The 26,799-nt window shown below is 40.4% G+C and overlaps 1 protein-coding gene across 10 annotated transcripts in view; it reads right to left on the minus strand.

Annotated features, from left to right (window-relative positions):
• Nucleotides 1–26,799, minus strand: part of LOC144630188 (uncharacterized) — a 64,577-nt gene that overhangs the window by 21,750 nt on the left and 16,028 nt on the right. For 5 of the 10 annotated variants that reach the window (XM_078488494.1, XM_078488498.1, XM_078488495.1 and 2 more), the window contains exons 18-36: nt 26,631–26,777; nt 26,037–26,086; nt 25,083–25,308; nt 24,291–24,485; nt 23,349–23,592; nt 22,409–22,661; nt 21,721–21,927; nt 20,631–20,898; nt 18,674–20,041; nt 15,813–15,983; nt 13,246–15,255; nt 12,739–12,813; nt 10,338–10,592; nt 8,282–9,115; nt 6,731–7,006; nt 5,809–5,892; nt 4,949–5,119; nt 1,893–4,412; nt 584–754 (exon numbers count right to left, since the gene is read on the minus strand). In XM_078488494.1, coding sequence (XP_078344620.1) covers nt 584–754; nt 1,893–4,412; nt 4,949–5,119; nt 5,809–5,892; nt 6,731–7,006; nt 8,282–9,115; nt 10,338–10,592; nt 12,739–12,813; nt 13,246–15,255; nt 15,813–15,983; nt 18,674–20,041; nt 20,631–20,898; nt 21,721–21,927; nt 22,409–22,661; nt 23,349–23,592; nt 24,291–24,485; nt 25,083–25,308; nt 26,037–26,086; nt 26,631–26,777 — 9,525 coding nt within the window. The remainder of the gene's footprint in view (nt 1–583; nt 755–1,892; nt 4,413–4,948; nt 5,120–5,808; nt 5,893–6,730; nt 7,007–8,281; nt 9,116–10,337; nt 10,593–12,738; nt 12,814–13,245; nt 15,256–15,812; nt 15,984–18,673; nt 20,042–20,630; nt 20,899–21,720; nt 21,928–22,408; nt 22,662–23,348; nt 23,593–24,290; nt 24,486–25,082; nt 25,309–26,036; nt 26,087–26,630; nt 26,778–26,799) is intronic. The other 5 variants (XM_078488496.1, XM_078488500.1, XM_078488497.1 and 2 more) reach the window with 5 other exon arrangements.

Consider the following 26,799-nt stretch of genomic DNA (forward strand, 5'->3'; position numbering starts at 1 on the left):
AGTTTGTTGTTTTCAATTCTTGTTTCATAATAAATTTTCCGAGTTTAGTGGCTCATAGCCACTTTGAATAGTTATTCATTACTCGGCTGAAGAGAAAAACGCAATAAAAAGGAAACACCGAAGCAAGCAAATATTAACACCACAATGTTCTTGTTGAAAAGGGGTTATTTGATTTGAAATTATTACAATTTTAGGGGTAAGTAAGGCATCTAAGTGGAATGGCAACCTTATCCCATAAACAAACGGCTATATGCCCTCCAATTTGTCGTTGACAAAGAACACACCCGGCATCCATAAATTAGAACCACCTTAACATGTGGTATCGCCAGCCCACATGCATCGCACACCACATGCATCTTGAAATGATTCTCGTTCCAAGAAGAACCGATATTGGTCAAAAACAAGTATACATTTGGTTAGTTCATACTTAGTGCGTACTTCATTTTATCTGCTTTCCTCACAAAAAGGTCATCACTTGTTAAATTATTTAGATGTCAAATTTCTAAGTGCACGTTACGCTGCTGTCTGGTACCTCACAGGTTCAGGAAAAAGTCTTCGCTATTCAACAGTGAAAAACACTTACCTTGATGCAGACGATCGTGTCGGCGGCTTCAAACTTGGCGGTATTCTACTTGATGTAGGAATGGAGTATTGTGTCCCTGTAGTCGTGACCACAGTAGAGGGGTACACAGTGGCTGCTGTCTTTTGAGAAACTGACTTGTATGAAGTGGTCGCTGATTGCGATGAAGACAAGCTGAAAGGGGGAATATATCTGGTTTACAATGTGGACATACAATTTGATAAATAAATCGACAAATACTATTGGTGGGTTTGATATCAAATCAGTGGCAACATCTCTGGACTGTGTTTGGAAGTAAATGTCACAGTAAGATCCGATCTTCAAAATGGCGCTATCAGTTTGGTGAGCAAACCAACTTCGGATTCAAATCGAACAAAATTTATACCTGACATATAGAGTTTACATTTGAAGCGGAGTTAAGTTGACTTTTAACTAGTCTAAGTCAACTGCGACAATCCACTTTTTCGTAACTAACAATTATAGACTGAAGTTGTCTCAAAGCTAGCTAGATAATTCCGCTATCATGCGAAAACCGAATCAAATAATTGTTTTACTGTGTTTACATACGATATCATAATTTGATGCTCACAGTCAGTGAGAATAGAGGTAGTGAGCAAAATTTTTACAGTAAAAACCCGCGTATAAGAACAAGTGGATAGAACACCCAGGCCGATTTTAGGAAATAAAGTACCTTATATAAGAACACACAGCGAAAAAAAAAGTTGTTGGAAAAATATCAAAGATCAACACTACTTTTCACCCATTCCACCCACTAAAATACTTGTGATTTGATCTGTAGCCAATCCTTAGAACAGAACACTAGAACCCGCGATTTGCAGATATAATCCTTTATATAAGAACACAGCCTGAACCGCAAATAGGTGTCTTATACGCGGGTTTTTACTGTAATACTACAATTATATAGCCTTTTATCATGATAAGACATTCTCATGTAATGTACAACCAGGATACACCCAAACGTCCTTAAAATAATCGACCTAAAGAACTGTTTAGCTGGCATTGTACATGCTTTTACCTTTTTCTTTCAAAATCACCTAAAAAAATTGTCTTAAAGCAACATGCAAGTAAATACAGTTGTTGTCTAACACAGAACTGCTCGTCTAACATAGAACTGAGTGCAAGCTTATCGAAAAACCATTTAGTCAAGCACACTGTCTAACGTGTTGACCACGACTAAAACGAAACTCTTAGAAGCTCAGGAAAAATCACAAAAAAAAATCATTTTTAAACACAATTAAACACCTTTAGTACTCGTTAAAATAACTGAAATATCAAACATGTCGCCACAAACCTTGTGCTAGTTGACACACTGGTGCTGACTGATGTCGATGTACTTGTCGAGGTAGATGTCGACACACTTGAACTCAACGAAGTTGAAGTTGATGTGCTAACACTTGTTGATGTTGACGTTGACGTTGACGTTGACGTTGACGTTGACGTTGACGTTGACACACTAGTACTGACTGATGTTGATACACTTGTCGACACACTTGAACTCAACGAAGTGGATGTTGAAGTACTGGTACTAGCACTTGAATATGTCGAGTAAACCGTCGTTGTTGGAGTGCTGACACTTGCTGAGGTCGATGTGGACACACTGCTTGACACGCTTGTTGATACTGATGTTGATACACTTGTTGAAGTAGATGTCGACACGCTTGAACTCAAGGAAGTGGATGTCGAAGTACTTGTGCTGGCGCTCGAATATGTCGAGTAAACAGTTGTTGTTGGAGTACTAACACTTGTCGAGGTTGATGTGGACACACTGCTTGAAGCACTAGTACTTGTTGATGTTGACACACTTGTGGTAGTAGATGTCGACACACTTGAGCTCAATGAAGTAGTTGTAGATACACTTGTGCTGGCACTTGAATATGTCGAGAAAACTGTTGTTGTTGGAGTACTGACACTTGCAGAAGTTGATGTTGATACACTGCTTGATGTAGATGTCGACAAACTTGAACTCAGCGAAGTTGAGGTTGATGTACTAACACTTGTTGACGTTGATGTTGACACACTAGTACTGACTGATGTCGATACACTTGTTGACACACTTGAACTCAGCGAAGTGGATACTGAAGTACTTGTGCTAGCACTTGAATATGTCGAGTAAACCGTCGTTGTTGGAGTACTCACACTTGCTGAGGTTGATGTGGACACACTGCTTGACACGCTAGTGCTAACTGATGTTGATACACTTGTTGAAGTAGATGTCGACACACTTGAACTCAAGGAAGTGGATGTAGAAGTACTTGTACTGGCGCTTGAATATGTCGAGTAAACTGTTGTTGTTGGAGTGCTGACACTTGTTGAGGTGGATGTGGACACACTGCTTGAAGCACTAGTGCTGGTTGATGTTGACACACTTGTGGAAGTAGATGTCGACACACTTGAGCTCAATGAAGTCGTTGTTGAAACACTTGTGCTGGCACTTGAATATGTCGAATAAACTGTTGTTGTTGGGGTACTGACACTTGTTGAGGTTGACGTGGACAGACTGCTTGACACACTAGTGCTGACTGATGTTGATACGCTTGTTGAGGTTGATGTGGAAACACTGCTTGACACACTGGTGCTGACTGATGTTGAGACACTTGTCGAGGTAGATGTCGACACACTTGAACTCAACGAAGTAGACGTCGAAGCGCTTGTGCTGGCACTTGAATACGTCGAGTAAATCGTCGTTGTTGGAGTACTGACACTTGCTGACGTTGATGTGGACACACTACTTGACACACTGGTACTGACCGATGTTGACACGCTTGTTGAAGTAGATGTCGACACACTTGAGCTTACTGAAGTTGAAGTTGAAGTACTTGTACTGGCACTCGAATATGTCGAGTAAACTGTTGTCGTTGGAGTACTGACACTTGTTGAGGTTGATGTGGAAACACTGCTTGACACACTAGTGCTGGTTGATGTTGACACACTTGTGGTAGTAGATGTCGAAACACTTGAGCTCAAAGAAGTCGTTGTTGAAACACTTGTGCTGGCACTTGAATATGTCGAGTATACTGTTGTTGTTGGAGTACTGACACTTGTTGAGGTGGATGTGGACACACTACTTGACACACTAGTGCTGACTGAAGTTGATACACTTGTTGAAGTGGATGTCGACACACTGGAACTCAACGACGTGGATGTTGAAGTACTTGTGCTGGCACTTGAATATGTCGAGTAAACCGTCGTTGTTGGAGTACTGACACTTGCTGAGGTTGAGGTGGACACACTGCTCGACACACTAGTACTGACTGATGTTGATACACTTGTTGAAGTAGACGTGGACACACTTGAACTCAATGACGTAGATACTGAGGTACTAGTGCTGGCACTTGAATATGTCGAGTAAACAGTCGTTGTTGGAGTACTGACACTTGTTGAGGTTGATGTGGACACGCTACTTGAAGCACTGGTGCTGGTTGATGTTGACACACTTGTGGTAGTTGATGTCGACACACTTGAGCTCAATGAAGTCGTAGTTGACACACTTGTGCTGGCACTTGAATATGTCGAGTAAACTGTTGTTGTTGGAGTACTGACACTTGTTGAGGTTGATGTCGACACACTGCTTGAAGCACTGGTGGTGACTGATGTTGATACACTTGTTGACACACTTGAACTCAGTGATGTTGATGTTGACTTGCTTGTACTGACACTTGTTGAAGTTGATGTGGACACACTGCTTGACACACTTGTGCTGACCGATGTTGATACACTTGTTGACACACTTGAACTCAGTGAAGTTGATGTTGAAGTACTTGTACTGACACTTGTTGAGGTTGTCGTGGACACACTGGTGGAGACTGATGAGCTGTAATAAAAGAAATAAATAATTGTGTGACGCAGTTCACTTGGAAACACTTGTCATTGGCTTCATAAACTTTATTTTATTCGCTTATTTTCGTAAAATGCAAATGTGCTGGTTTCGAAGTTTACTTCATCAAAACCCATTTTCTTAACTGCACGAAAGCGGTGGCCACATAAATGTGCAGCACAAAGCAGAAGGCCTACAAAACCAGCTGTTCACTTTGTTCTACTTGACCAGAGTACCGTGTTTTCCTGAGATATGCACAATATCTCTAACTTATTTTGTGCGACCTTTTTCCCAAACCGAAATGTCTAAAAACGAAAAATATTTTTCTTTGTATTTGGAAACGATTCTCGTTCCAAGGGGAACCGATATTGGTCATTGTTAAGCGCGTACTTTATTTTATACGCTCTTATCACGAAAAGGTCATCATTCCTTTACTTTTTTATGTCACATATCTTAGTGCACGTTATACTGCCGTCATGTTCCTCTTTGATTCATGAACTAGTCTTCGCTACTCAACAGTGAAAAATACTTACCTTGATGCAGACGATCGTGTCGGCGGCTTCAAACTTGGCGGTATTCTACTTGATGTAGGAATGGAGTATTGTGTCCCTGTAGTCGTGACCACGGTAGAGGGGAACACAGTGGCTGCTGTCTTCTGAGAAACTGATTTGTATGAAGTTGTCGCTGATTGAGACGAAGACAAGCTGGAAAAAGACACGTTTGTGATGATATTAGTTAGCCTTTAAAAGAGGGGAAAAGAGTGTTCACGCTCTTCTTAAAAAGTGGTTAATATTACGTTGTCGCCGTGGACACTTAAATTTGAGGGGGCAAACAATAATGCTGTGGCGAGAAGACGTTATTTGATCATCGTTTTTTTATTAAATATAATATTGGCTATGGAAACCTTGATATGTATATTTTAATGTCTTTTATTATTAAAAAATGGCAATGGTATATTGCAATTCCTGAGTTTTGATTGGTTAACAGGCAATGGTATATGAGCTCATAATATTTTATACCATTCACCACAATAAGGTAACCGATACGCGTCAACGAAAACAGCTTGGGGAGCTCAAATATTGCAATTCTTTGAATGTTTTAAATAAAACAATTATTCCCCTCGCAGGTTGTTTGATATGAGTTAGTTATAGCCAACTCGGCACTACGCGCCTCGTTGGCTATCTACCATCTCATATCCAACGCACGCTCGTGAAATAATTGTTAAATGTCACATTCAAATGGAACACGCTTGTCAATTAAAAACACGAAACTTTATTGACTAAGCTGTTAGATAGCAGATACTTTTTACAACATATTTTAGTTTTAGTGTAATGAATCGTAGAGGGACTTAGTCATCTCAGTGGCCATTATTAGTCATTGAAAAAACTCATACCTCGCACTGCTGGACAAACTTGTGGATGTACTTGTTGAAGTGGATGTAGACACACTAGTACTTGTTGACGTCGAGGTTGAGGCACTACAACAAAAAAAGCAAAATTTGAAAAAAAAAAAAATGAAATACAAGCGAGTTCAAACAGAGACATTATTGCAGATATCAAAAATATATCATTCGAATTTCTGATAGAGTAAGCAAGTTTTAGGCGACCTAAACCTGTCTCAAAGTGTAGGCATTTAACATGACACGACAAAACAAGAGCAGGTCAGAAGATTCGTATTTTAAACTGCTGACTTCGAATATACTTACAATATTTACAAGGAAACCCTTACCAAAAAAGGTAGACTGTCAGCTATTACTGCTTCTGCTAAAGTTGCATTACCAGGTATTGTTTGAACTCATTTCCCTCCCGATATGCACTTCGTTTATTTACCGAATGGCGGGAAAGCAAACTGTGATATGATGGTACTTTAATGTCACCAACTAAAATGTATGCCCGGGACCGTGTGCCTTGTGTTTTAAAGAAAAGAGCTTTTTTTAAGTTTCTCACCGTTCTATTCTAAACTATGCAATATCTAGCTGCAAACAAATAGTTTTAGAAATCTAGAAAAAATTTCTTGAGGCGAGAAACCTTCGATTGAAAAGCATTCTCTCTAGAGAAAGTACAGCTATTTAAAAAGATTGAGCCTCAACAAAGATAAGCAAAGAACATATTACTGACATTGACTTTCATCTCTTATCAAAAATAATCTGTTATTACTTAATTATACCTCGACCTCATCCTCGTCTTCGTCGAAGACATCGATGATACACTGAAATAAACCAAGGAGCAAGGAACATACGTGACAAACTTACTAATCAATATTCTTATATTTATCCCCCTCAGAAGAAACAATGTCAACAGAACAAAATACTTTACCTTGTACTGGTCGACACACTTGTGCTCGTTGACGTAGAAACACTTGAACTTAATGAAGTTGATGCTGAAGTACTTGTGCTTACACTAGTGCTGACTGATGTTGATACACTTGTTGACACACTGGAACTCAGAGATGTGGTTGTAGAAGTACTTATACTGGCACTTGAATATGTCGAGTAAACTGTTGTTGTGGGAGTACTGACACTTGCCGAAGTTGATGTAGACACACTGCTAGACACACTAGTGCTGACTGATGTTGATACACTTGTTGACACGCTGGAACTCAACGATGTGGATGTTGAAGTACTGGTGCTAGCACTTGAATATGTCGAGTAAACTGTTGTTGTTGGCGTACTGACACTTGTACTTGTTGAGGTTGATGTGGAAACACTGCTTGACACACTTGTGCTGACTGATGTTGATACACTTGTTGTGGTAGATTTCGACACACTTGAGCTCAGTGAAGTCGTTGTTGATACACTTGTGCTGGCACTTGAGTATGTCGAGTAAACTGTTGTTGTTGGAGTACTCACACTTGTTGAAGTGGATGTGGACACACTCGAACTCAACGAAGTTGAAGTGGATGTACTAACACTTGTTGACGTTGACGTTGACACACTTGTGCTGGCCGATGTCGACACACTTGTTGATACACTGGAGCTCAGCGAAGTGGACGTTGAAGTACTAGTACTGGCACTTGAATAGGTCGAGTAAACCGTTGTTGTCGGAGTGCTGACACTTGCTGAGGTTGACGTAGACACACTGCTTGACACGCTTGTACTTACGGATGTTGACACACTGGTTGAAGTAGATGTTGACACACTTGAACTTAACGAAGTGGATGTTGAGGCACTTGTGCTGGCACTTGAATATGTCGAGAAAACTGTCGTTGTTGGTGTGCTGACACTTGTTGAAGTTGATGTGGACACACTGCTTGAAGCACTAGTGCTAGTTGATGTGGACACACTTGTTGTAGTGGATGTCGACACACTTGAGCTCAATGAAGTCGTTGTTGAAACACTTGTACTAGCACTCGAATATGTCGAGTATACAGTTGTTGTTGGAGTACTGACACTTGTTGAGGTTGATGTGGACACACTGCTTGAGACACTAGTGCTGGTTGATGTAGAAACACTGCTTGAAACACTAGTGCTGGTTGATGTGGACAAACTACTTGACACACTGGTACTGACTGATGTTGACACGCTCGTCGAAGTAGATGTCGAAACACTGGAACTCACCGAAGTGGATGTTGAAGTACTTGTGCTGGCACTTGAATATGTCGAGTAAACCGTCGTTGTTGGAGTACTGACACTTGCAGAGGTTGATGTGGACACACTGCTTGATACGCTAGTACTGACAGATGTTGACAATTGTTGAGGTAGATGTCGACACACTTGAACTCAAAGAAGTGGATGTTGAGGTACTTGTGCTGGCACTTGAATATGTCGAGTAAACCGTTGTCGTTGGCGTACTGACACTTGTTGAGGTTGATGTGGACACACTGCTTGACACACTAGTGCTGACTGATGTTGATACACTTGTTGACACGTTGTGGTGGTAGATGTCGACACACTTGAGCTCAGTGAAGTCGTGGTTGATACACTTGTGCTGGCACTTGAATATGTTGAGTAAACTGTTGTTGTTGGAGTACTAACACTTGTTGAAGTGGATGTGGTCACACTCGAACTCAACGAAGTTGAAGTGGAAGTACTCACACTTGTTGACGTTGATGTTGACACACTTGTGCTGGCCGATGTCGACACACTTGTTGATACACTGGAGCTAAGCGAAGTGGACGTGGAAGTACTTGTACTGGCACTTGAATACGTCGAGTAAACTGTTGTTGTTGGAGTACTGACACTTGCTGAGGTCGATGTGGACACGCTGCTTGACACACTAGTGCTGACTGACGTCGACACACTTGTTGATACACTGGAACTCAGCGAGGTGGATGTTGAAGTACTTGTACTGGCACTTGAATATGTCGAGTAAACAGTCGTTGTTGGAGTACTGACACTTGTACTTGTTGAGGTTGATGTGGAAACACTGCTTGACACACTAGTGCTGACTGATGTTGATACACTTGTTGTGGTAGACGTCGACACACTTGAGCTCAATGAAGTCGTTGTTGAAACACTTGTGCTGGCACTTGAATATGTCGAGTAAACTGTTGTTGTTGGAGTACTAACACTTGTTGAAGTAGATGTCGACACACTTGAACTCAAGGAAGTTGATGTTGATGTGCTAACACTTGTTGAGGTTGATGTGGACACACTGCTTGACACACTACTGCTGGCTGATGTGGATACACTTGTCGAGGTAGATGTGGACACGCTTGAACTCAAGGAAGTTGTTGTTGAAGTACTTGTGCTTGCGCTCGAGCTGGTATAAAATAACCAATAAACAGTTGAAAAGTTAGTTTTGTATAACATTTATCTTTTTATAAGGTATCAAACATATATTTGTTCATTAACCGTAAAACGATTTGCTCCTTTATATTTGTCTATTTGGTTTAAGCATCTGGTGCATTTGTCAGCGTGAATAAGAACTACACATTAACCTTTACTTTTACTCTGGTGTTTTTAACGAAAACCCCTTATTATTGTTATTATTTTTTTTTTTTTTATTTTCAGCGCTTATTTATCATAAATTCAACCTTCACTGCTACACAAAGCAAAGCAAAGCAAACAAAACAAGAATTATAACCAGTTTATAGACTGCAAAGCATATGGTTAAACAAATAATGGACCCCTGCTCTTTAATAACCACAAAGCCAATATCATTGTATGTCCTCTCCTGTCCTGTCATGCTTTGAGTTTAATGTTATACTTTATGATCAACCATTAATAGCAGGCCCTTTTAATAACCTCGAGCCATATATAAAGAGCAAAGATAGATTTCGAGCTTTTCCACTTGGGTGTTTTGCATCGAGCTTTGTGGCTTGCCCTTAAATCAATGTTAAAATAACCACCTTGTTATTTTCTAGCCAGTTTATTGCAGCAGCACAGTCTACAACGTTCATCGCCTGGAATGAGTTACCAGACAGATTTTATTACTGATACACTAGCTTCCTCCTGGCCTCAAATGTGTATAATTGCCTCCAATAATTACCTTGTAGCTAATGTCCATTCCAACCACTGTGAAACTGAAGCCTATTCTGAAAATACCCTCCCTAGCTCAGGGGACTCACGAACATTCAAGACGTATTCATTTGTTTACTTAAACTCAACTTCCCTTTGATAACCAGATGACTATGTTTACGTCCTTTTCATGCTTCCTTAGTTTTTATTTCTTCTATAATGAACCAAAACGGATCTTACACCAATTGAAATAGCCACTGTTCAGTGAAAATCAATAACATCAACACGAGGCCAAAAATGCTGAGTAACACGCTACCTTCCCTTCTTGTAATGCAAATTTCAGAGCAGTATACATGATCCCTACCCTTGACATTGTTCTTGGCGCGAGAATAAACCATGACCAGAAACTAGAAAAAAATAGGATGCCCATTCCTGAATACCCGATTGATCAGTTCATAGCATGTTTCTTTCCACTACTTTACTTCCTGATCAGCCCTTAACTACTTAAGAGCAACTCTAATAACCTTGTTGCAGATGATCTTGACGGCGGTTTCAAAGTTGGCGGTGTTTTACTTGATGTAGGAATGGAGTATTGGGTCCCTGTAGTCGTCACCACGGTTGAGGGGAACACGGTGGCGGCTGTCTTCTGGGACACTGATTGATATGATGAGGGTGACGGGAATACTGGAGACGACTTTGACGTCGACGTCACAGTGAAACCAGATCTTGATTGAGATACGCTTGTCACGTGTGAAGACGGAACTTGGGTGAAGACGGGTCTAAGCAATTAAAACGAATGGGGTTATACCTGTATTGACCTTCTTCCCCTAGCTACATTCCTCTAGTGGAACTTACCAATAAGTTATCCCAGTGTCTCACTAACGCTTGTTATCCCATACCATAATCATATTGCATGTTTAATATTTTAACATGTAACAAACGCTATATCATCAACTTCAGTAATAGTTCTCTTCTCTTCTATCTAAACCATCATCATTACCAGTCCATCAAATTCACATAACTTCAATGCTCAGTCATTATCAAGAGAAGTATCATCATTATTATCCCCGCAGAACCGCTATCAACAGCATTAGCAGTACCATCATAAGATAAACACCATCATCATCATCATCATCTAGTCGTCGTCATCATCATCATCGTCACCATAATTATCACCAACAACAACAACAGCAGCAGTAGTAGTATTACCTCCTCACTTCCAAATGAACAGTTGCCTCCCATAATTACCCCTTAGCTAACTCCTTTTCCAACACTGTGCACTACAGAAGCATGTTTATTGATTTCAGAAGCAATAGCAGAAGCATCACCATTATCATCATCACCAACAGCAGCAGCAGCAGCTAAAACATCATCATCACAAGCAGTGGCAGTATCAGGAGCGTCATAATCATCTACATTAACCCCATCATTACTACCTGCAGCATTGTTATTATCAGCAGCATTATCATCGGCACCACCAGCAGTACAAGTGTCATCACTAGGAGCAGCAGTGGCGGTGGCGGCAGTAACAGAAGCATCGTGATCAGCTTTCTTTACCCCATAATCACTAGCTTCAGCATTATTTTTAGCAGCAGCATTATCATAGGAACAAGCAGTACAGGTATCATCACCATCAGCAGCAGCGGCAGCAGTAACCAAAGCATCCTGATCATCTATCTTACACCCCATCATTACTAGCTGCGGCAATATAATAAGCAGCAGCATTATCATAGGAACCAGCAGCAGCAGCAGCAGTACAAGTATCATCACCATCAGCAGCAGCGGCGGCGGCAGCAGTAACAGAAGCATCGTGATCGTCTATATTAACCTTATCATCACTATCTTTAGCAGCAGCATTTTTATAGAAGCCAGCAGCAGCACCAGCAGTACAGGTATCATCACCATGCAGCAGCAGCAGCGGCGGCGGCGGCAACAGAAGCATCGTGAGCATCTATATTAATCCCGTCATCACTTACAGCAGCAGAGCGGCATCATCATCGTCATGGACTAAAGCATCATCTTCACCATCAACGTCAATGTCATCATCATCATCAATAGCAGCATTACCATTAGCAGCAAAATCAGCTTCATTATTGTCAGACAATCACCAACGTAAGCAGCAGCAGAAGAAGCAGTTTTATAATAGTCAGCATCTTTACCAGCAGTAGCATCACCTTCGGCATCATCCTTTGAATCATCATCATAACCTCTCCAATCATCAAAACCATCCTATTCAACACCTCGCTCTCTTTTAGAATTGTCACCCAATGCGTCACTGCAGTCATCACAAACCACTTTAACGCCATTCCCGTCATGTCTAGTTTCGTTATCTCGCTCTCTTTTAGAATTGTCATCCGATGCGTCATTGCAGCTAACACAAACCACTTGCTGTCATTTCTAGGTTTATTATCCTTAACCCATATTCCAAAACCCACTTTCGTAACGTCATAACCTCGGAGACATATATTTGAATTATCCTAACAAGCCGCTATTTATGCCATAAATGCCCCGCAAATGACGTTAACTCATTGAATTTATTAAAGACAAAAATGAAAACCTTTAGATTCCTAGTTGTCATTGTATTGTGAAACTAAAATCCATTTCAACAACTTTTTTATCCAACACACCGCTTGCAAAAAATCATGGGTCACTTGGTGTAGAAAAGGCCAAGTAGAAACCACAACAATACGAGAAAAGAAAACAAATGCCGACATAAGTTGAAACATATTTGTTAAGCCAATATTAAAAATCAGCACAAAAAAAAAGCAATCATAAAAAAAAACATACAAGACCTTCTAAGGAAAAGGCCGAGGGAAGAAAAAAGCCACAAAACCTCTTTTTCCAAATGGCCTATTAAACTGTTTGTTTCGACAGCTGTTTTTAAATTCACAAAATATTATGTACCATACACTCATCAAATCATACCTGGAGACACTCGAGGATACTGATGTGGACACACTCGAACTGGCAGAAACAGAACTTGAAATAGAGGTAGACACACTAGATTTTGGGCAAAAAATGGAAAAATATTAAAAAAGATTTAACGAGACTCATAAAACTTCTAAAACAAATTTAAAGACAATTACAAAAAATATGGATATTATCAAAAACAGAATTATTATTTATCAGAGAATAAACCAATTCACCAACCAAAATGGATGGCAGAAGCACGCAATACAAAAAGTACGTCCGGCTTACTTTTCATTCTTATAAAATGAACTTAAGCCATCTAGCCATCATTAAAACACAACCAAAACATCTTGATGGAAATATCTAACCTAATCGAAGCTTCATTGCGCTGAAAGAGCAAATGGTACAACTTGCTGCCTTTCGTGACTTAAAGTCCCGATATAAAAAGGAAAAAAAAAAAACAAAGAAAAAAACCACTCCACCTTATTCACTTCAAATATCTATCTTAAGAATATATCCTACCTTGTGCTAGTCGAAACACTAGTGCTGGTTGATGTTGACACACTTATTGAAGTTGATGTCGACACACTGCTTGAAACACTGGTGCTGACTGATGTTGACACACTTGTTGTAGTTGATTTCGACACACTTGAACTCAATGAGGTCGATGTAGAAACACTTGTGCTGGCACTTGAATATGTCGAGTAAACTGTTGTTGTTGGAGTGCTGACACTTGTCGAGGTTGATGTCGACACACTACTTGACGCACTAGTGCTTACTGATGTTGACACACTTGTTGAGATTGATGTGGACACACTGCTTGACACACTGGTGCTGGTTGATGTTGATACACTTGTTGTAGTTGATTTTGAAACACTTGAACTCAACGAGGTCGATGTTGAAACACTTGTGCTGGCACTTGAGTATGTCGAGTATACCGTCGTTGTTGGAGTACTTACACTTGTTGAGGTTGATGTCGACACACTGCTTGACACGCTTGTGCTGACTGATGTTGACGCACTTGTTGTAGTTGACGTAGAAACACTGGAACTCAGTGACGTCGATGTTGAAACACTTGTGCTGGCACTTGAATATGTCGAGTATACTGTCGTTGTTGGAGTACTCACACTTGTTGATGTTGATGTAGACACACTGCTTGACACACTAGTGCTGGTTGATGTTGAGACGCTTGTTGAGACTGATGTGGATACACTGCTTGAAGCACTGGTGCTGGTTGATGTGGAAACACTTGTTGTTGAAGACGTCGACACACTTGAACTCAACGAGGTCGATGTTGAAACACTTGTGCTGGCACTTGAATAAGTCGAGTAAACTGTCGTTGTTGGAGTGCTGACACTTGTTGATGTTGATGTTGATGTTGATGTTGATGTGGACACACTGCTTGAAGCACTGGTGCTGGTTGATGTGGAAACACTACTTGAAACACTTGTGCTGACTGATGTTGACACACTTGTTGTAGTTGATTTCGACACACTTGAACTCAACGAGGTTGATGTAGAAACACTTGTGCTGGCACTTGAATAAGTTGAGTAAACTGTTGTTGTTGGCGTACTGACACTTGTTGAGGCTGATGTCGACAAACTGCTTGACAAGCTAGTGCTGACTGATGTTGAGACACTTGTTGAGACTGATGTGGACACACTTGTGGTAGTTGATGTGGACACACTGGAACTCAGTGACGTCGATGTTGAAACACTAGTGCTGGCACTTGAATATGTCGAGTATACTGTCGTTGTTGGTGTACTGACACTTGTCGATGTTGATGTGGACACACTGCTTGAAGCACTGGTGCTGACTGAAGTGGATACACTTGTTGAGACTGATGTGGACACACTGCTTGAAGCACTGGTGCTGGTTGATGTGGAAAGACTACTTGAAACACTTGTGCTGACTGATGTTGACACACTTGTTGTCGTTGATTTCGACACACTTGAACTTAATGACGTCGTTGTTGAAACACTTGTGCTGGCACTTGAATATGTCGAGTATACTGTTGTTGTTGGCGTACTGACACTTGTTGAGGTCGATGTGGACACACTGCTTGAAGCACTGGTGCTGGTTGATGTGGAAACACTGCTTGACACACTGGTGCTGACTGATGTTGATACACTTGTTGTAGTTGATGTCGACACACTTGAGCTCAATGACGTCGTTGTTGAAACGCTTGTGCTGGCACTTGAATATGTCGAGTATACTGTTGTTGTTGGCGTACTGACACTTGTCGAGGTCGATGTGGACACACTGCTTGACAAACTCGTGCTGGTTGACGTTGACACACTTGTCGTAGCAGAAGTCGACACACTTGAACTTAGTGAGGTCGATGTTGAAACACTTGTGCTGGCACTTGTGGAGGTTGACGTACTAGCACTGCTTGATACACTAGTGCTGATTGATGTTGACACACTTGTTGACACACTTGAGGTTAACGAAGTTGATGTTGAAGTACTGGTACTGACGCTTGTTGACGTTGAAGTAGAGACACTGGTTGACACACTTGTGCTGACGGAGGAGCTTTACGTACAATAAAGAAAAAAATATATTTATTCTTTAAAATGCTTAACTGTCAGCTCTTTTTTTTCTCGTTTTGAAACCTTTTTTTTAAAGAAGACTCGAAAGGGTAGTCGACATCTTTTTAAGTTTACAAATCACAGCTGAAAATGACGAACAGGTATGGTTAAAAAGGTCCGAAACATTATTCTTTTTTTTTAAAGGCATACACCTAATTGCTACGTGTCAAGAAAAAAGGAAAAAGAAAAAAGGTAATTAGCGCACCGACTGGAGCATACAGAAAATTCATGAGCACTTCGAGTCCACATGCTGACGAAAATTGAATCGATGAGGCTGAGGCCAGACGAAAATCAGCATCCGCATATTCCTTGACCCTCCATGACAACCATGCTTAGGTGTATTTCTTTTCGTAGCTTGTCCTTTCAACATTATGCCAAGTCCTTAAGAAAAATGTGAACGCAATTTATAGGTGAATATTTGTTGACGTCAGTGTGGCCTGCACCTGGTACCTATCTGGTTCAGGAACAAGTCTTCGCTACTTAACAGTAAGAAACACTTACCTTGATGCAGACGATCGGGTCGGCGGCTTCAAACTTGGCGGTATTCTACTTGATGTAGGAATGGAGTATTGTGTCCCTGTAGTCGTGACTACAGTAGAGGGGAACACGGTGGCTGCGGTCTTCTGAGAAACTGATTTGTATGAAGTTGTCGCTGATTGAGACGAAGACAAGCTGTAACGTGAAAATTGAAATAAATCGGTTAAACGAAAGAGAGGGTATACGTTTTTACTTAACCATAACATAAACAGTGGGATGGCATCAATCAGAAATCAGATTTATGCCTATTCTTTCATAATTTGGAAATAGCTCTCTTCCACACGAGTTGAACTCACGAGGCTTAAATGGTCACGTGACTACCATATGTCATTAAGAGGGGGCAAGCCTTATTTCAATATACTCCTCCCCAATGCCAAAGCCACTTAAGGAAGCTATAACAATACTTAACAAGGAAGAAAGGACATAGAAAAAACCTTTTTGCAAGCAAATATTTTGTATGTATTTACAACTGGCATTTCGGAACGATCCTAGAACCATTCTAATTGCCAGCTATGAGCTTATCAGTTGGCCAAGTCAAGTCTGAGCCTAATAACGTTATTTTGCTTCACTGAAATGACTCACTCGTCATTTGGCATTTTTCTCCATATTTTGAATTCAACCTTACAATCTCGTTACCAGATTCGGCAATCGGCTAATCATGATTGCTCTACAGTTTTCAGAAGACTTTCGAGCGAACGTCCTTATATTAAGAACTCGTTCAGTATTTTCCCAATGGCAATCTCTAACGTCTTTGTAACGTGTCCAATAACATCAGAAGTACATGATCTAGAAGTCCACATCTCTGGTAATGCGTCTTGTGCTATCGGATTTGCGTGTGTGCTATTTTTAGAACAGGCCTCGCGCGCGAGACGCGCGAGAAAATTACGTAGACGGCTTTTGGCGCGAACTAGTAACCAATCGCGTAAAAGTATTTTTTACAACGCGCCTTTGATTGGTTGAACAAATTTTTGAAGTTAAGCAAGAAGAGCCGAACTGCTGAAAACAAGCGAACGGCAACACGAAATTTCTTACTGTTCAAGTTGTTGTTTATCAAAATGTGCATTTAGTGAGGATTTAAACCTACCGGATACGAATCACTGGTCTCCTCTTCTGTCGATGATTACAGCATTGAAGTCGCTAAAAACATTGGAGCATCCAGTAGAATGTGTTGTGTTTCGGAGTCAGAGTAGAGTAGGCAGCGAGCGTAAAAGAACTGACTGCTTCGACCGGCTCAAATTCAAAATGTAAAGACACTTCAGATGAATGGAACTCAAGAGAAAAAGACGGCTATTACATATTGGAGATGCCTTTTTACATCTTGGTACAGGTTTATTGCTATTGTAGAAAAGTCCGGCTGTCCCTGAAGTGGTTAAAATCGAGCGCATCGACTGTCAGATACACTGAAAGTGCGAACACCAGTTTGATCCATGCATGTGACAACAACTTTCTGCTTCACGATCAAGCCCTTTTTCGAAGCCTAAAAGGACAGGACGGCTACACAAGAGAAACAAAAATTTTGGTGACTATTTCTGTGGTTCTAAAGGTGTCTTTGGAGTCCTTATGCGTGCAGAGCGGTGAAAGCACAATATTTCTAGACCTGAACTCAAACAATCGCAAGGGAAGCCCGAGTACCGCATTTTAGAAATGCATGCCGTCTGCCTTTCGGATTCGGAAAATGGAGGTTCTTTTCGAGAAGTAAATCTGAGAACTTTAATTTAAGGTAATGTACTTGTTTATATATAAATGAAAATGCGAGTTAATTCACTGAACGATCCTGTTTTCATTCATGCTTTTCCAATATACCTCAAAGTGTACAGTTAGTTGGCGCCGCAAATAAATAAATTATAAATTTTCTATTTGTTGTTCAGTAATTAAGCTTAAATACGAAGAAACTTTATACTTTCCATATGAAAGTTTAAGGTACTTATGTTCATAACTCTCTCGTTAAAATACAAATATTCCGCATGTTTGTTTTGGGAGCTCGCTTATGGAAACCGGCGACCGGTTGCCTTTTCACTTGCCTACAAACTTCAATACTGTCAGACGGTTATAAATTAAAATCAAAATTTAAGAGTAATACGACTGTCAAAACGCTAGAGTTAAAAATAATGGCCAATGAAAATAATGTGTTTTCAATTGTTGTATCGCTCGCTTTTCGAAAATATTCCCAAACAATTATCAGTTAGCAGTTTTAATATCGAAATTCAGAAAACGAGTATTCCAAACGAGCTTCAAGTCGTGGTTGTTTTTGTAGCTCAGGAGCAAGACAATATTATTTTGTTGATATAAAGACGTTCAGGAAAGTGAAACATACTTTCTTTAACCAAAAACTAAATATTTTATTCTACCAAAGGTTTCGTTTTCTATGGTTTTTGTTCCCCCTTCGAGCGCGCATAATTTGCCTGTGTAATATTAAATTCAAGGAGTTTATCACTGTATTGAAACGGAAAGCAACTTTTTCCATCTATGGTTGTCATCGGATGTTTTTCCATCACAGATCTCATAAAATCAGATCGATGCTTCCCCTTTATATCGGAGTATTTTTTGAATTTGTTTTTAGTTTTAATTTGTTTTCTGAGTGAAATGTTTGTTGGCAAGGTCACACGGCATTTTCTCGCGCGTCTCGCGCGTCTCCCGCGCAAGAATGTTCTAAAAATAGCACACACGCAAATCCGATAGCACGCGCCCTAATGCTAGATGTGGACTTCTAGATTATATACTTCTGATAACATATATGAAAATGTTTTGAACTGTGCAGTTATAATGGCCGCACTGTTACTGCCAACTCGAAACACTAATTACACGCAAGCCATCTAATGAATTACCTTGTACTTGTTGATGTTGATACACTTGTTGAAACTGATGTCGACACACTTGAACTCAACGATGTTGATGTTGATGTACTTACACTTGTTGAGGTTGATGTGGACACACTAGTGCTGACGGATGTTGAAACACTTGAACTCAACGAAGTGGATGTTGAAACACTTGTGCTGGCACTTGAATATGTCGAGTAAACCGTTGTTGTTGGCGTACTCACGCTTGTGGAGGTTGATGTCGACACACTGCTTGACACACTAGTGCTGACTGATGTTGATACACTTGTGGTAGTGGATGTGGACACACTTGAGCTCAATGAAGTCGACGTTGAAACACTTGTGCTTGCACTTGAATATGTCGAGTAGACCGTTGTAGTTGGAGTGCTGACACTTGTTGAGGTTGATGTCGACACACTGCTTGACACACTAGTGCTGACTGATGTGGACGCACTTGAGCTCAGCGAAGTAGAAGTACTTGTGCTCGCACTTGAATACGTTGAGTAAACCGTTGTTGTTGGAGTGCTGACACTTGTTGAGGTTGATGTCGAGGTTGACACACTGCTTGAACTCAACGAAGTGGATGTTGAAGTACTAACTGATGTTGTAACACTTGACGACACACTTGAACTCAACGAAGTTGATGTTGAAACACTTGTGCTGGCACTTGAATATGTCGAGTAAACTGTTGTTGTTGGAGTACTGACACTTGTTGAGGTTGATGTGGACACACTGCTTGATAAACTAGTGGTTACTGATGTCGACACACTTGATGAACTTGTTGTAACGCTGCGCGAATACGTCGGAGTCGTTCGGGAACTTGAGCTCGCACTTGAAATACTTACAGCGTAACTTGAATACGTCGAGTGAATTGATGTTGTAACACTGCTCGAAAACGTCTCAGAAATAGTCGTTGCTGTAGAAAGTGATGTCGACACACTTGAACTCAATGACGTTGATGTTGAAACACTTGTGCTGGCGCTTGAATATGTCGAGTAAACCGTTGTTGTTGGAGTACTGACACTTGTTGAGGTTGATGTGGATGCACTAGTTGATAAACTAGTGGTAACTGATGTCGACACACTTGATGAACTTGCTGATGTTGTAAGGCTGCGCGAAAACGTCGGAGTCGTTCGGGAACTTGAGCTCGCACTTGAAATACTTACAGTGTAACTTGAAACCGTTGTTGTTGGAGTACTGACACTCGTTGAGGTTGATGTGGACACACTGCTTGAAACACTAGTGCTGACTGATGTTGATACACTTGTTGACACACTGGAACTCAATGAAGTTGATGTTGATGTACTTGTACTGATACTTGTCGAGGTTGATGTGGACACGCTGCTTGACACACTAGTGCTGATTGAACTGGAAATGCTTTTGAGAAAGCAAAATGCAATAGTAAGTTTATTTAGCAGGTTAAAATATTTTGGTAGTTTTAAGCCGATGGGAGATGTTCTACGAAATGCAAAATAAGTGACTGAAGCCATTTCTCTAGTGTTTTACTGCAACCTTTTTTTCAATTTAGCTGGATCCGTAACGTTTAACAGTTCGGTACATTGAGCAGTTTCTAGTAACTAAAGTAAAAACAACATGAGCGGAATTCTCAAAGATTGCACAATTACAATTAACAATCTTGTTCAGCATAATTCTTGCAGAATTACTTCAAAATTTTAAAATAGAGAAATTCTTGTAAACATCTATGTCTTGGTGCTAAGGTAGTCGCTTTCACTACAAACTGAAACATTCATTTGTATTTAATGGATTTCGCCCAAGAAAAGGAATAAAAGCCTTTTTAGGTGTGAAAGAATCAAAGGTCACACAACCTGCCTACAGTATATGAGTTTTAAAATCAGCTAAGTCACGCTTAGGAGGTTTAGTTACGTGTTTAAATGGTATAAAAACAATTGGTTTTATTGAGATTACGTGACACAAGTTGTTACGTGACAACCCTCGATTAACCCACCTAACGCTACTTGAGGATGACACAGTAGAAGATGACGTGACAACAGTTGTGGAAACGCAAGGTCTTTCGCATTCTCCGGTTTGATTGACACATTTCTTTCCATCAAAGTACGCACCAATTGGACAAGAGCATCCTTCCACACGTGGTCCGCGGCAGCACCTTGCTCCCAGTTTTTGGCAGTCTTTGGGGGGTTGTTCGCACGTGCTTGGTAAACTAATATTGGCAAGGTATCCACCGGTGTTTTCACAAGGTCGGCAGCAAGGCAGTTCTGGAAATGAACAGTAATAAGCATTAAGGGACAGACTATTATTTTTTTGGAGGAGAGGTGGGGGGGTATGAAAAATATCGAAGAAAAAATTGTTTGTAGGGCCTAGAAAGACAAAATAAATTGTTTGCAAACACCATATGTAAAACAAAAAATAGTTTACATTTAGAAAAAAGTTTTGTAGAGCTGCATAAACTACAAAAAGTTTGCAGAGGAAAATTTTCCATACCCCCCTCCAAGAAAATTATGGTCAGTTCCTTCTGACATAGACATAGTCCGTCCCTTCTGTTTATTTTCATTTATTATAAGCTCTAAACTTCAAATTGGCGGAGCAATGGCCATTCATTGGTAAAATCGCGGCCACATAACAAACAGGGGAAATTTCCGAGCACTTAAATAGACACTTATTCGCAAACTGAGAAACACTTGAAAACATGCTGGGGCAACGTTTTTTTTAATTTTCCTATCCCTTCTTGGCTTTTTCTACTTTTCTTTTGAGTTCTTTTGAGCTTTAAACCTTTATTGTGATATTCCATTTAATTCAATGACTAGTTGGTCAGGACCGACGTTGGCTGAAATTCCGTGATACAACCCCTTAAATAAATGTTTTTGTATTCATACACGGCTTTTTTCGGTAATCTTTGTTTGTCGAAGGTTATTGTCTCCTCCATTGCGTTATTTTCCTTATTTATTACGATTACGCTTTCCAATAGGAAAATTACTTAAAGAAACTCTAGGAAAATAGATTTGTTTTTAAGGTAACAGTTAAAACTCGGCAAATTGTGCTACCATGCCGTTGACAAAAAAAATTTTCCTGTAACTTACCGCAAAAGCCTTCCCGACGCCACGTGATTGAGATTCCATACTGATTACAAGCTCGTACGTAGGACGCGACCGCTGAACAAAAGCATGCGCAGTCACCTCCCTTGTGGCAAAGACAAGCTTCATGCTTACAGGCCTGGAAGTAAGGCTCGGGGTCCACTGTGTCGTGACACTGTTTAAAGTTTGCATTCCTTTTGATTTCATTACATCCTAAATAAAACAAAAGAAGGTTATCAGCAGAGAATAACAAACCCCTAATAAGAAGTGGATCGTAGATATAGAAATTAATAAAATTATGTGAACCATCATTGCTATTTTATGTAGCGGTTCAAGGATATATTGGTTTTGAAAAACTACAAAAATGCGCAAATTCTTTGCAAATTTACTAAACGTATTTGAGTGTAAAAGCGATAAAAAAGGACATACATTAAGTGTCTCTGTAGCGTGCAGCTTCCTTATATTGATAATTAATTATTTTGTAGCAAATCCATTTTAACGTGCGAGGTTTTCATTTATCAATTTGCACAAAACTTTGTCAGGTGGCCTTGATTGGAGTAGTTAGACTGTAACAAGTTTCTGATTAATTAACAATATTTGTTTCCTCGGATTTACAGTGTCACTGAATGAAAAGATACGTTGAATGCCACTGCAAATTTCCATAATTTTTATTTTTTTTTTTATTTTTATTTACCTTTCTCGGCCCAGCCTTGCCGATCAGGATTCTCCAGACATGGGTCAAGACTGACTGGGTAGGGACAATCTTCTTCATCTCGCCATTCATATCCAAACTCTGTGTCATCCGCGGCCATTGTGTTTTTATCGCGAAGTAATAAGTCGTCCTGGCTAAGTCCATTGAAATTACCGCAGATACCGCTCAACTTATTGGCCTTTTTGTACGTTGGATTCGGTGTGACGTACACACGAGAACCTTGATCAAATCGCACCTATAACAACAAATGTAAAATCAAAGGGTAACGTTTTAGTCGTGTTCACTGAACCTTCTAAAGTATACCCTCAAAGTCCTTGCAGCTTTTCAGTTTTTCACGCGATATATAAGGTGAAAGAGTTGGACGAGAGCTTAACTTCTATCATTAAACCGTTATCAGTTAAACTTGTGATTCATTCTGACTTGATTTATTCTGCGTTCACATTCAAGATTTTGACAATTTTTTTCGAGGTTTCTATTTTCCTTTGAACCTCTCTAAATGCCTTCTATCAGGTCCGCGGTTTTTTGAAAGGACTTTAAGCCAATCTATAATCTAAACTGCCATGAAAACCTCCGCTACGTCGGAAACGTTTCTAAAACAGCCAATTAATAATGCAGCTAATTCATTATGCGGTCGGTTAATTATGCGGTAATTTAATAATGCAGCTACTGTCAGTAATTATGCGGCTGCTTAATTGTGTGGTTAGTTAATTATACGGCTAGTTAATTATGCAACAGTTAATTATGCGGCTAGTTAATTATGCTGTCAGTTAATTATGCGGCTAGTTAATTCTGCCCGAGTGTATCCGTTGAGGTTCAAGGGCAGCTACGACTGCTATACTTCGTTCGTTCTCTTGACTTCCTGCGTGCTTTAAACAATACAATATGGTTAAGACTTTTTATTTGCTAATTTACTACTGCTTACCTCAAATTTGACAAAGAAGGGGTTGTTAGGCTGGTAAATACGAACAATAAGGAACAAGCCGACGTGGAAGATCTCGACATTAGGAATCTCCATTTGACATGGCTCTGGATACTCGCCGGGTTTGAAGGATTTTGTATTCTGATTGTGCATGATCGAGAACTCTTTCTGAAACAAATCCACAAAAGACTTCCCTCCCTCCAGCTCGATACCGACTCGTTTGCACATCTGTAACTCAAGCGAATTCCTGTAAGGGAAAACAAAGACAACATTCAGTCATTGTTAGAGTAGTATCACGAACCAAAACAAAGAGTGATGACACAGGGTTCCGGGAAGAGAGGGGGAAGGGCGGAGCCTGGGCGCTCTTAATGTTTCCCCGTGGAGACTGCAGCCCTTGTTATGCTGCTTCATGTTCGATCTCTTATATTGTTTTGAAGAGCATAAAGCCTTTAAACGTTTGCCACAAAGCTGGAGCCCTGTTTGGGAAAGGCCGAGAGCCCGGGTATCCGACATTTTTGGGCCCGTAATGTTGAGAGGACATGGATTCCTTTGGTAAACATCGAACTACAGGCTTCAAAGCATAAAGGCCCACCTTTCAGGAAATCAATCCACCCTTCTTCAAGGTGCATTAGCAAACAGTTTCGGAGGTCGTGGGTTCAAATCTCTTTTTCTCGTGTCGTCCACCAATCCATGTGGTTCCTGTATTTCCTTACGCCCAGAAGGAAATTCATCGGTTTATTTTCAGCACTTCAAATTACTACAGAGTTAATTCTCTGATATCCAGCGGCTTACTCTGCGACCCCGGATTTCATGTATGGCTATATACAGATTTAAAACACTGATCGCCAATTGACTTCAGATCACAAAGCTTGGCTTTTCAGTAAAAAAATATTTTTTGTTTGTTTTTCTAATCGTTTTTTTCCTTATTTTAACAGAGCAACATACCTGCAGGGCTCGTTCTTGACCGAGATCTTGACCCCGTCTCCCTCCAACATCGTAAACTCACATCGTTCCTGATGGAAGACGATCCATCGACCGTCAAAGGTTCGGTACTGATCCTGACCGTACGAGGCGCACTCGTACTCCGGCGATGGATCGATCGTGTTGTCGGAGATCCACTCACGTGCTCCGTTACAGGTCCTGGTGGGAAAAGAAACAAACCGTTACATTTTAATGGTAATGCAACGCACACAGATCGGTAACGCAACGTGCTTAGTGCAGTTTAGCAGCTATACGATCTGTGTTCCATTGCTTCATGACCCTCACAGATCGTACGCGTTGTGTAAAATGACATTAAAGGGCGAATTACTTTCGAGAGAACGTAACAGCCAAAACGCAACGCACCTACATCAATAAAGCAAAGCACACTCACTGAAAGCACATGTAACGCAACGCACGCACCGGTAACACAAATGTTGGTCGTTCTGGCATTCGACAATAGACGTAAAGGATAAGAAATGATGAATGTTTCCCAATCAAATGGATATAAATCAAATTTTTGCACAAGAAAAAACGTTTTAATTTTAGTGCATTTAAGCCAAAGTTACAAAAGTACATAAAATCGTAGGTTTAAGTTTTATTTTCCACTAAAACAACTGGACTACCTGCCCTTGTTTTCTATAAGCGCTAGTCAACTCGGCCTCGTTGATTAGTCGCTCACAGAAAACTCGGAATCGTAGTCTTATTGCGTGAGAGAAACAATCAGTTTTGCAGGATTGCACTGAACCAAACACTTACTTTGAACAATCAACAGGGTTGGAGTCACCCTTCTGGTAAAACTTGTTGTTGTGTTTACAGCCGCACTCATTCTTTTCCACACAAGTGCCATTCTCAAGAAGCAGTTGGTCTCCCGGACAGAAGCATCCCGGCTTGCACCGGGAGGCTCGTGCTGCGTCACTCATTAAGAAGTTGTCACAGGTGACACCACAGTCGGAGTACACTTTGCCCACGCTTTTGCACAACTCTGTAAAGACGAACAAACATAAACGTGTTGTGTCCATGGTATAGAACTGAATGACATTAACGCACTATTTTAAGACGGTTTCCGCTAAACATTCAAGCAAAAAATTAAAAAATTAAAGTGAACAAAGAAAACTCATAGCATGGTAAAAGTTTGAGTACAGTTAAGAAGAGCTTTTTGAAACTTCCACTCTCAAACTGACCCACGAGAGAAAACTTTATTTTAAGTTGTCCATATTTTAATAAAACGGGCGTTTCACGTAAGTTGAAAACAAAATAACAGCGTTTTTAGCATTTTAACGAGGTGTTACATAAACTTTCTCGACAATGCTTAGTAATTTCATCGTGACGTCACTTAGAAAAATGAATTAAAGTGAGGTGTTTCAAATTGTATTCAAAATGTTCCGTGATATGAGTAGATTTTTAGTATTTCATTTTTGCCCTTATTGCTCGAACTTTGAGCGGATACCACGTTTACACTAGTTTCTGGATTCGTGACTAATCTGGAATTGTTTTGCTGCCGGACTCGTTTTGCCGTTTACGCACTTGTGGGCGAATCTGAAACAAAAATGTCCCGGTTTGGTCGCGTCTCCCCAAATAATGAATCCTACAATTTAAAGCGAATGCTTTTTAATCCGTACTGTGACGACTCCGGATATTATCCGACTGATTGGTAACCGTTTCCACATGACTGTTCCCAGATTTTCGATGTGTGCTTTATACTATACATACCATTACAGTCCTGAGCAGTACATTCCCACTGTCCGGCTCCTTTGCAGGTACTAATAAGGAAAAAAGTTAAACGAATAAATCATAAAGTCCAGTAAGTATCGCAAAGAGACCAACTATTGGTAAAGTAGAACTCAGTTTGCTAAGCAAGTGACGTCTTTCCATCAATAATGCGCCTGGTAGCAAATGCGGTTGAGCATTTGTCAGGCTGGCAAAAAATGACTACAAGATCAACTATCAGTAAATCATTATTTATCGGCATTCTTAAAGCATCTTAAAAAATCTATCTTCTCATTCTTACTTTCTCTGGAATTAAATAGTTGATTCATGGAAAAATCATTTGTTGATAGAAACTTTGATCTTGCAGTCACAGCCTCTTTCAGAAGTTCCGTTTATTGGGAAGCAGCGGGAAGAACGGGATTTACTCGATTTAACCGACAAACCGAACACCGGGAACACGCTATTGCAGTGAGAGCTCGCGAAGAAAATTTCCCCTCCCCACCCCCGCTACCCTAGGTTGTGCCCTGTGGCTTCATTGATACAATTTCATTACCCTGCACCACTCAAACAAACACTTAGCAAAAACAGTCAACCTACCAAGTGTTACACTGCTGAATTCTTGTTGCTCCTTTCTCATACTCTTTGCCTTCAAAGTAACAGGGGCAGTCCGTTTTTTGTACGCATTTATCTCCTCGCAGGACCATGTCTGTATCGTTACAATAGCAAGCTTCAACACAGCCGCGCCTACAGAGACAAACAACATTGA

Source organism: Oculina patagonica, chromosome 11 (assembly GCF_052425735.1).
Source record: "Oculina patagonica isolate OP01 chromosome 11, crgOcupat, whole genome shotgun sequence".
Classification (NCBI taxonomy): Eukaryota; Metazoa; Cnidaria; class Anthozoa; order Scleractinia; family Oculinidae; genus Oculina; species Oculina patagonica.